This window comes from Grammomys surdaster, unplaced genomic scaffold (assembly GCF_004785775.1).
Source record: "Grammomys surdaster isolate TR1022 unplaced genomic scaffold, NIH_TR_1.0 485, whole genome shotgun sequence".
NCBI lineage: Eukaryota > Metazoa > Chordata > Mammalia > Rodentia > Muridae > Grammomys > Grammomys surdaster.
Genome location: NW_021604904.1, coordinates 829,754 through 841,307, shown reverse-complemented (window position 1 = coordinate 841,307; position 11,554 = coordinate 829,754). Strand labels below are relative to the sequence as shown.

Below are 11,554 nucleotides of genomic sequence, written 5' to 3'. Positions count from 1 at the left end.
TGTTGGTGGCACGTGCTTTAATCCCAGCACTTGGGAGGCAGAGGCAGGCGGATTTTTGAGTTCTAGGCCAGCCTGGTCTACAGAGTGAGTTCCAGGACAGCCAGGGCTATACAGAGAAACCCTGTCTCGAAAAACCGAAGGAAAAAAATGTAAATTATCTAAACGCTAAAGTATAGATTTGTCACATTAGATTGAAAAATAGGTCAGACCCAGCCCTATGTTTACTACAGGAAAAATGTTAAAGATAATTAGCAGATTCAAAGTGATCATCCATCCTCACATAGTCAAAAGAAGACTAAAGACTAAAGATTTTAAAGTCCAGGCAGATTTTGGGCCAAAGACCATTGCCAGTGATAATAAAGAGGGCAAGTCATCAAGTGACAATCAACATGGCTGGGTGTGGTAGCACACGCCTTTTATCCCAGCAGTAGGGAGGCACAGCCAGGTAGATGTCTGAAGAGGCCACCGAGGACTACACAGTGAAACTCTGTCTACGAATTGAAATACACTCAGATTATGGTGGCATGTGCCTTTAATCCAAAGCCTAGGCAGGCAGAGGCAGGAGAATGTCTGAGTTTGAGGCCACACTGGTCTACTGAGTGAGTTACAGGACAGCCAGGGTTACACAGAGAAACCCTGTCTCCAAAAACCAAGACAAATAAACAAACTAAAATAAACTCAGAGTATACGCCTAATAACATGGCTTCATAACACCAAGAGGGGAAAAACCTGCCGGAGCAGTAAAGAATAACAGCCAAATCCAGCATCACATTCAAATGTTTTCGGTCTCAATAACTGAGAGAAGAAATCCAGAAAAGCAACAGAGCATAGCTGATGTAGACAGCATTATCAACTCGGAACGCAAGAGAATAAAAATGAAGACAGTTGAACTTTAATGGAATCAGGAAGGGTGACTGGGAGGGAGGGGGCTCCTGTACACATGCCTGTGGCAGAAATGCTCATTATCTGGAGGTATTTGTTCAAAGCTTCCTTTTTTAATGCTTTTTAAATAAATAAATAAATAAATAAAACCAGCACTTTTAAAAATTAAAGACTGCATCTATTTTAAGATATTCAACAGGCTGATTACTAAGGTAGACACTGTAGGCAAGGGGTCCCCAGCCAGACTCAAGTGACTTTCTGCAAAGCTTTGGTTTTGTTTCACTGGATTTTGGACCATTTATAAACACGCTTAGTTTTCTGTCATGCCAGTGTATACCAGTCCTCCTTTCTCTTCAGTGTAATTTTGGTCTGCTCCATCTTTGTGTTACAGTTCTTAGTGCTACCCCATATCCCTCATGGGAAAAAAAATGAGATGATTGGGTTCCCCTTTTCTGTATAGCTGCTGTGTGGAATTTGGGCTAGCCGAATACATAACTAAAGAGATTAATGTCCACCATAAATGTTTCACTAGCTACAAATAGCTCGAATCCCTGCTGCTGCCCATTTGCAGTCTCAGCTCCGTCTCTGCCTCCTGTTGTGCATAGCTTCATCCCCTCACACAGAGATGCATCTCTTCTCAAATGCTCTCCCGTCCTGCTTCTGAAGGTGACAATAGCCATGTGTTAAGAAATCTCTCCATTCCCTTCCACCTTCCTGATACTCACTTCACAGCCACTCTCTTCTAGATCTGTACTGAGTGAGCTGCCCTTCTTCATACTGATTTCCACAGTTCTGTCATGTTCTTATACAGGGTTTTATTATTGTAGCTTGGTTTTGTTTTGTTTGAAACAAAGTTTTCTCTGTGTGACCTTGTTCTGGAACTTTCTCTGTAGACCACCAGGCTGGCCTCCTGAGTGCTAGAATCAAGGTGTGCACCACCACCTGGCAAGATCTTATGTTTTAAATATTGTCACACCTTCTGGTGCTTTGAATAAAAATCACCCCCATCGACTCAGGGAGTGGCATTATTGGGGATGTGGCCTGAGTGAAGTGTGTGTAGCTTTGTGGGGGGAAATGTGTTATACGGGGTGGGCTTGTAGGTTTTAGAAGGCCAAGCAAGGCTGTTTCCTGCTGCCTTGGGTCAAGATGTAGAATTCTTAGCTACTCTCTAGGACCATGTGTACCTGAATGCTGCTATGCTTCCCAAAATAATGGGTTAAACCTCACAACTGTAAGCAAGCCCCACTTAAAGAGTTGCTGTGGTCACTGAATCCTTTCACAGCAACATGAAACCCTAAGTAAGACAGACCTCAATGTAATGAATGTTATGCATGCCTATAGTAATTAAATAGCTAGGGTTGCTGTCTTTCATCCCCATCAATACTGAGCCCCCTTTAAATCTCATGAGGTTCTGGATGGCCTGTGCCAATATCACTTACTGACTGAATGCTGTTCATTCCCTTGTCTTTTTTAATCTTTTCATTTTTCATGTGTGTAGTGTTGCTGTTTGTGTGGGGAGTGGTGTGCACGGAGAAATGCACAAGCAAAAGACCAGTAAGACAAAATCGAAAATGTCAAAGCAACGCAAAATAAAACAAAAAGTTCACAAAAATACCACCAAGTTTATTTTGTGCTGGCCAGCTACTCCTAGGTCCTGAGGTATGGTTGATACACCCAGTGAAACAGCATTGGAGAAAACAGATTTTTTTATTTGCTAGCAGGTGTCAATTACAGATAGTCCACTGGTTAGGGATGGGAGCCCATGGTCCACTCCACCGCCATTGTTGAGACTGTCTGTCTTGGACCTGTGCATACTGCACAGTCTCTGAGAGTCCATATGTCCATCTGTTGTGTCTAGAAGTCACAATTTCCTTGAAGACCCATCCCCTCTGGCTCTTCCAATCTTTCTGCCTCCTCTTGTCTGTAGATCCCTGAGCCTTTAGGCTTGTGTTTTTGTTTATTTTGCTTTTCTTCTCCAGGATACCCTGGAATTCATTACATGTAATCCGGGCTTGCCTTAAATGCCTGGTAATCCTCCTACCTCAGCCTCTTATATTCTGGAATTAGAGGCAAAAGCCATCACACCTAGCTTCAATCCTTAAAGGAAAGAACTCTGAGTTGTAGGCATCCAACCTTTTCTCCCAGACATTAGAACCATCACAGCTTTGTTGTTGCTGCCACTGGAAAAAAGGGCAGAGTCAGGTCCTTCATGTGGAGCAGCTCACAGTGTAACTATCAGTGTTCTGTGCCCTAACCACGTAGGGAGGACAGGACAACTTTTCTTCCAATAACTTCTGGGACATCCTGGGACAGGCTCTACAAACTCAGTCAATTTGACTGTTAGAATGCTGGGAAAAGGTTGTCAGGAGACTTTTCTCCCTAGATTTCTGATAAGAGACATTCTCAACAGAGTATCTGCTCTGAACAACTGACTTCCCAAATTCTCATTCCAAATGGTTTCTTGGCATAAACAGTATTCTGATGTTTACCAAATCTTGGGGCAGATTAAAGTTCTCACATTCTTTTAAGTCACAGTCTTCCCATTGAGTTCTCTGCCGTTCAGTAACATTTTCATACAGAGGCTTGTCCTCCTTTGCATGCACATGACTCCTGGTGATTGTGGATTTTCTGATGTTGTGTAAGCTCACCATTTACAATAAAAGGTTTTTACCGAGTCTTCCCATTCACAGGGTCTCAGACCTAGATGGACTCTCTGATGAGCTTCAAGAGCCGAGCTAGTTCTGGAAATGTTTGCACTCATAGTGTTTGACACAAGCATGCATTTTTTATGTTAAAGAAGACCCCAGCTACATTTGAAGGTCTTTCCACTTCTTTACACTGATAGGGTTTCCTATCAGTATGAATTCGCCACTGCGCATGAAAGCTGAACTAAGTCTAAACATTTTCCCATCTTATAGTCATAGGCTTTCTCTCCAGTAGGACTTCTCTGATATACAGATGGCTTAGAATTACTGTAGGCCTTTCCATGTTCTTTATATCTTAAAACTTATTAATATTTTAGAATGTCAAAACAAGTTTCACATTCAACTAAAAGTCTTTCCACATTCTTAACAGTGGTAATGTTTCTTGTGAGTGAAAATTCTTTGACGTACTTTAAGGTATCTGCCAAACATAAAGTACTTCCCACATTCTTTACATTCATGACAATTCTTGCCAGTATGAATTCTAGTATGTCTAAGAATTTTGTAAAGATATTAAAAAGCTTCCCCATATTCATTACACTGAATGGGCTTCTCACCAGTATGGATTCCCTGATGAATTCTAAGCTTTGTTCCACAAACAATGTCTGTTCAATCTTCCATACATTGAAAGAATTTCACATCAGTATGACTTCTCTGATGTTTATTGAGCTGGGACTTACATCTGAAGGCTGACCCACACAGCCCACATTCAAATGGTTTCTCTCCAGAATGAATGTTCTGATGCTGAATGAGGTATGCCAGAACTACGAAGGCCTTTCCACATTCCTGACACTTAAAAGGTTTCTCATCAGAATGAATCTTCCGATGGTGGAACAGGCTTGAGCGGTGAATAAAAGCTTTCCCACACTCATTGCATTCATATGATTTCACACCAGCATGAACAGCGCCATGTTGAATGAGGTTGGATTCACGCTTGAAGGATTTTCCACATTCCTTGCATTCAAAGGGTCTTTTACTTGTATGAACAATTTTATGGCTATTAAGTTGACTGGGAAGAAGGAAAGCCTTTCCACATTCTTTACACTCAAAAGGTCTCTCACCACTGTGAGATTTCTGATGATGAATGAGAAGTGTATTAAGCCTAAAGAATTTCCCACATTCTTCACACTGGAAGGGTTTCTTCCCAGTGTGAATACTCTCATGTTCAGTTAATTTTGACCTTTGACGAAAGCATTTCCCACATTCCTTACACTGATAGGGTTTCCCATCAGTATGAATTGTGAGATGTTTATTAAGTTGATATTTATTTGGGAAGGCTGACCCACAGAGCTTACACTTGAAAGGATTCTCTTCAGTGTGAGTTTTCTGATGCTCAGAAAGGTATACCTGAAGCCGAAAAGCCTTGCCACATACATTGCACTCCAAGTATTTCTCTTCCATGTGTGTCTTCTCATGCTCAGAAAGGTAGAGTTGAAGCCGGAAAGCACTCCCACACACATTACATTCAAAGGGTTTCTCACCGGTATGAATGCGCTGGTGTTTAACAAGGTGTCTGGCAGTTCTGAATTTCTTGCCACATTCCTCACACTCAAATGGCTTCTCTTCACTATGACTGCTCTGGTGCCTAGTGAGGTGAGCCAGAACAATGAAGCCTTTCCCACAATCCTTACACTGAAAAGGTCTCTCACCAGAATGAATTTTCTGATGGCGCACAAAACTTCTGTGTCGTTTAAAAGCTTTTCCACACTCACTACATTCATACGGTTTTACATCTGCATGAATAATCCTATGTTCAACAAGGCTGGAGACACGGTTGAAGGATTTCCCACATTCCCTGCATTCAAATGGTTTTGCACCTGTATGAATGGTTTTATGGTACTTCAGCAGGTTGGGATGTTGTTCATTACATTTGAAAGGTCTCTCAGCACTGTGAGACTTCTGATGTCTTGTAAGATGTTGGGGGAGTCTGAAGGCCTTCCCACATTCCTTACATTCATAGGGCTTCTCTCCAGTATGAATACTCTGATGTTGAGTAAGTGTTGACCTACAACCAAAGCACTTCCCACACTCTTTACATTCATATGTCTTTTCTATGTTGTGAGCAAGAGTCTGGATGGTATAAGCAGGCATTTCTTCCTTGTTAGTAATCTGTTGACTAGCATCTCCTTCTGGATAACCCTGTAGTCCATTGAATGTACTATAGTTGGGGCCATTACTAAACCTGGAGCCTTTGAGGTCAAAAGTTCTACTTAATTGTTTTATGCTCTGTTTGGGAGATGCTCTATTATTAACAGGACTTTCTGGGGATATAGTTCCAGCATCATAATCTGCCTCCAAATCTGAAAGAAAAGGAGAAAACAAGAATACGTTATTTCCCAGTAACACACATACACACATTTTCCTAATATAAAATCCATTACATGAATGGCCAGGCTCTAAAGGGATGTCTGAGAAGCTCAACAGGAACAAGGAGAACAGCAGTGAGCAAAGCTTATGTACGACAAGACACTTTATAGTAGAATAGGTTGGACATTGGAAGACATGTCTGTAGTGGGAATTCTGATTTCTTTAAAACCACAGAAATGTTATGGGAATATGTTTTTGTCTGTTTGTTTCCTTTGTAACAGCCCCAGTTGTTGGGAAGTTGCTTTGTAGATCAGGCTAGCCTCAAACTCACAAGAGATCCACCTGACTCTGTCTCCCAACGGCTAGGATTAAACATATATGCCACTACCCCCAGCATATGTTTTTAATCCCAGGCGTAGGATATGGGGCTACTTCAGATTGTCCACAGCAACAGACTATGTTTTGCCTTGTGCTATGGTAGGAGCTTGAATCTGTCAGCTATAGATAGTTTTTGCAAGTCTATGGCGCTTAAAATTCTGGGGAATCTTGAGAGGGTATATGAATGCTCGAGCACCCAGAGGTGCTGAGGAAGGTGCTGCTCCTGCTGATCTTGTGGTCTGTCAAGTGGTTGCACACAAAGAGAGAAAAATATCCTGGATATCCTGGCAGCCAAGATTAAACTTGCTACAAGATACTCGAAGCCCCCAATCAACAGGCTATCTGATGTCTAAGGATATTAACACTCCCTTTCAAACCCTCTAGCCTTCTTTCTCTCCTAGTGTTTGGCAATTGGAAGGATGGAATAATGGTGGAAAAGGATTATAGAAAAAGAAACCCAAACAGTAGCCAAAAGTCTGTCTACAGATCTGCTTAACCAATTATAACTGTGCTGAAATTAAATGTGTTTATTTGCATACTATTTGAAATACACAGCAATCAGACATTTCCGTCAACCTGTCCTTGGGGACCTAGCAGCAGCAACTTATGTCATCATGCACAGCCACCAGGTATGCCAGGTGTGGCCCATAAAAAGCCCCAGCCACCCCAGCTTGCTCTCCCATTCTGTTTTTCTCTCCATCTGTCTTGTTCATTTTCTCTATCCCTTGTTTCTCCACCACCCCCGATATCCCCACTTGAGACAGCCTTTCAATTTCCCTCATGTAGCTGGTCATTGCTACTTTGTAGGTTCTTCTTTTTCCTACCCTTTATGCCCCCCGCAAGTATCACCCCTTAACACTAGATAAGTGGGAAATAAGGATAGAGGGGGGACACAGAATGATCTCTTAATCTAACTTCTTTCCCACCCATTCCTCTCAGTTTCCAGCCCAATCCCTTCAAAAGTTTCTCCCAATCATTCCTCCCTCAGTTCCCCAACAGTGTGCTTAAACAGTCCCTCTCCCAGTTTTCCCAATGCCAGCAGCTCCAAACTGTAACAAGTGTTCTAGCCTCTCTGCACAACTCAGCTTCTCCTGACTCTACTGTCTCCTAACAATATCTTCTGTCCCAACTGCCTTCTCCTCTCACTCTGCTCAATCTCCTTCCTCAGCCTCTGCTTTAGATCCTGCACTGAAGGTCACAGGGTCAAGCAGTCTAACAGCTAAGAGTTCTTAAAAGGCCAGGTGACTAGCAAATGGGAATCCTTTAAAGGGACAGGAGCACATGCTAAATACACTATAACCCCAACCCCCAATGAACCTCTTACACTAGATCAGGTGTGTGGCATAATTTCTTAGCCACATACCTTGGCACAAGCCTGCCAAAGGTACCCACAACTTGCCCCTTTATCCTAACCAACAACCTTTGGTAAAAGTTTCTGAACCAAATCCTGAGGGGGGAAAAACTCACTATATCCAACAAAGACAAAACCAGACTTCGGCACTTAGAATTACAGTCTTCCCAACAGCACATGCGTAAATGAAAACACAGTCAAAGTTAGGGCAGTGTGTGCACACTGGAGCCAAGCAACCCTACCCCCGCAGGCCCTGAGTACTGCAACATAGCTGAAGCCAAAACATTAATACAGCTTTCATACATATGAGAGAAGATTAAAGGGGAAGGAATCCCGTCATGGAATCTATGAAAACACAAGTTGGGGACAGAAATGAATGAAACATCTCGAGACCTGAAAGCATAATTGGAATCAATAAAGAAAACCGAAACTGACATACGTCTTTAATTGAAAAACGTAGGAACTCAAACTGGAACGTCAGAGGCAAGCCTCAGCAACACAATATGAGAGAGGGGCTGGAGGGACGGCTCAGCGGTTAAGAGCACTGACTGCTCTTCCAGAGGTCCTGAGTTCAATTCCCAGCAACCACATGGTGGCTCACAACCATCTGTAATGGGGTCTGATGCCCTCTTCTGGTGTGTCTGAAGACAGCTACACTGTACTCATATAAATAAAGTAAATCTTTTAAAAAAGAGAAGAGAGAGACAGTAGAGAGAATCTGGGACATAGCAGACACAATAGAAGAAATGAAGACTTCATGCAAATCTAAAAAAAGAAAAAAGCTCTACCCAAGTCACCCAGGAGATCAGGTACACACGGAAGACAACGCCAGGGATAAGACAGGAGGAAGGAGGAGAACCTAAGTCACCCAGGAGATCAGGTACACATGGAAGACAATGCCAGGGATAAGACAGGAGGAAGGAGGAAAATACAAGTTACCCAGGAGATCAGGTGTTGGGAGCCGCATTCGCCATTTGTCAATGGTGCGGCTCCATCAGGAAGCCGCATTCAATGGCGCGGCTCAGTGAGGGAGCCGTGAGGTAAAATGCACCCGAACAAGGCGTGCTGGCTCCCTGCCTCTCGGCACTGTGAGGGAGCCGTGAAGTAAAGTGCGCCCGAGCAAGGTGCGCCGGCTCCCTGCTTCTCGGCTCTGACAGAGCCATGAATGGAAGTGCGCCTGCGCAGGGCGCGCCGGCTTCCCGCACTCTGGCTTCAGTCAGAGCCAAGCCAAATGTGCGCATGCGCAAAGAGTAAAAATTACTATGCTAATTAAGCCTCACTCCAAGAGCCAATGAAAAACTAGTATGCTAATTAGGCATCACTTAAGGAGCCAATGAGCATGCAGTAAGTTCTCCCAGGACTCTATATAAGCCGTGGGTTCTGGGGCTCTGGGTCCTTCGCCACTACCATCTAAGAGAGCTGTAACACCATCTAAAAGAGCTGTAACAAGTAAACTGCTGTCAGAAGAATCCTGAAGTGTGGCGTGTTCTCCTTATCGGCGAGGCGGCGCGTCACAATCAGGTACACACGGAAGACAACGCCAGGGATAAGACAAGAGGAAGGAGAAGAAACTCAAAGGACAAAGGAAATATTTTCAGCAAAATCACAGAAAATTCCCCTAAAGAATAACATGCCTATTAAGGTACAAGAACCATGCCGGACACCAGTAGACTGAACAAACGAAGGTCCCGTCAGCACATAATAGCCAAAACAGTAAACATACAGGACAAAGAAAGAATATGAAAAGCTGCAATCGACACAGACCAAGAATAAAGGCAACCTATTGTAATAATACATGGCTTCCTCTTGGAAGCTTGAAAAGTCAGAAGGGAATGGGCAGATACTTTACCCAGACTGAGAGACCACAGATGCTATTCCCAGCAAAATTTTCTATTACCAATAGTCATAAAAACTTCATGGTATTGATATAGAAACAGACAGGTTGATCAATGGAATTGAATTAAAGACTCAGAAATAAACTCACACACCTATGGACACTTGATTTTTGACAAAGAAGCCAAAACCATACAATGGAAAAGGAAGAGCATCGTCAACAAATGGTGCTGGTCTAACTGGATGTCTGCATGTAGAAGAATGAAAATAGACCCATATTTATCACCCTGCATAAAACTCAAGTCCAAATGGATCAAAGACCTCAACATAAAACCAGATACACTAAATCTAATAGAATAGAGAGTGGGGAACAGCCTTCAAAATATTGGTACAGGAGACAACTTCCTGAAGAGAACACCAATGACACAGGCCCAAAGATCAAAAATTAATAAATGGGACCTCATGAAACTGAAAAGCTTCTGTAAGTCAAAGGACACCATCAGTAGAAAAACAGACACCCTACAGATAAGGAAAAGATCTTCACCAATACTACATCTGACAGAGGGCTAATATCCAAAATATATAAAGAACTCAAGAAGTTAGGTACCAACAAGCCAAATAACCCAATTAAAAAATGGGATACAGAACTAAACAGAGAATTTTCAACAGAGGACTCTCAAATGGCAGAGAAGCACCTAAAGAAATGTTCAACATCCTTAAGGCATCAGAGAAATGCAAATCAAAACAACTCTGAGAGTCCACTTTACACCCATCAGAATGGCTAAGATCAGAAACTCAAGGGACAGCATAAGGTGGCAAAGTTGTGGAGCAAGGGGAACACTGCTCCACTGTTAGAGGGAGTGTAAACTTGTACAACCACTCTGGGAATCAATTTGGCAGTTTCTTGGAAAATTAGAAAAAGTTGTGCCTCAAGACCCAGCTATACCACTCCTGGGCATACACCCAAAAGATGTACCATATTACCACAAGAACACTTGTCCAACTATGTTCATAGCAGCTTTATTCCTAATGGCCAGAAACTGGACACAACCTAGATGTCCCTCAACTGAAGAATGAATAAAGAAAATGTGGTTCATTTACACAATGGAATACTACTCAGCTATTAAAAACAAGGGCATCATAAATTTTGCAGGGAAATGGATGGAACCAGAAAATATCATCCTGAGTGGGATAATCCACACCCAAAAGGACATGTGTGGTACAAACTCACTTATAAGAGAACATTATCCATAAAGTACAAGATAACCATGCCATAATCAACCCAAAGAAGCCAAATAACAAAGAGGGCCTAAGGGAGGATTTTTGAATCTTTTTCAGAAGGAGAAATAAAATAGATATTGGAGGCAGATGGAGGGAACTGTATGGGAGAGAGGGTGGGGAGGGAGGAGGTCAGATGTAGGGAGAGCAGGGGAGAGAGAATAGAAATTGGTGGTGGTAGGGGAGGGACTTGCCAGAGACCTGGGGTAGGGGAGGTCCCAGGAGTCTATGGGAGCAACTTCCCTAAGAGTCCTAGCAATGGAGGGCATGGATACCGAAGGGGCCACTTCCTGCAGCCAGGCAGGACGCTCAGTGAAGAGATAAGGACAGCAACCCATCCATATAACCTTTGACCCAAAGGTTTGTGTCCTACCTACAAGATGTGCAGGGACAACGATAGAGCAGGGATGGCGGGAGTGGCCAAACAAAGACTGCCTCAAATTGAGAGCCATCATATGGGCAAGAAGCAACCCCCGACACTATTAATGATACTCTGCTATGCTTGCAGTCAGGAGCCTAGCATAACTGTCTTCTGAGAGGCTCCACCCAGCAGCCGATGGAAGGAGATGCAGAGATGCACAACCAAACATTAGATGAAATTTGAGAAATCATATGCAGGAGAAGGGATGGGCTGGGGGGCACTGAGGGACCGGAGGAGGACAGAGGTTCCACTGGAAGACCAGCAGAGTCAACTAACCTGGACCCTTGAGGACTCCCAGAGACTGACCCACCAGCCACAGAGTGAGCACAGGCTGGACCTAGGCCCCTGCACATACGTAACATAACAGTTGTAACATAACTGTAACATAACAGTTGTAACATA

General features: G+C 43.2%; 1 protein-coding gene across 2 annotated transcripts in view; it reads right to left on the bottom strand.

Moving 5' to 3' along the window:
• Positions 1-2,484: 2,484 nt before the first annotated feature.
• Positions 2,485-11,554, bottom strand: part of LOC114633020 (zinc finger protein 59-like) — a 20,472-nt gene continuing 11,402 nt past the window's right edge. For both annotated transcript variants that reach the window (XM_028781638.1, XM_028781637.1), the window contains exon 5: positions 2,485-5,884. In XM_028781638.1, coding sequence (XP_028637471.1) covers positions 4,194-5,884 — 1,691 coding nt within the window. In that variant the 3' untranslated portion in view covers positions 2,485-4,193. The remainder of the gene's footprint in view (positions 5,885-11,554) is intronic.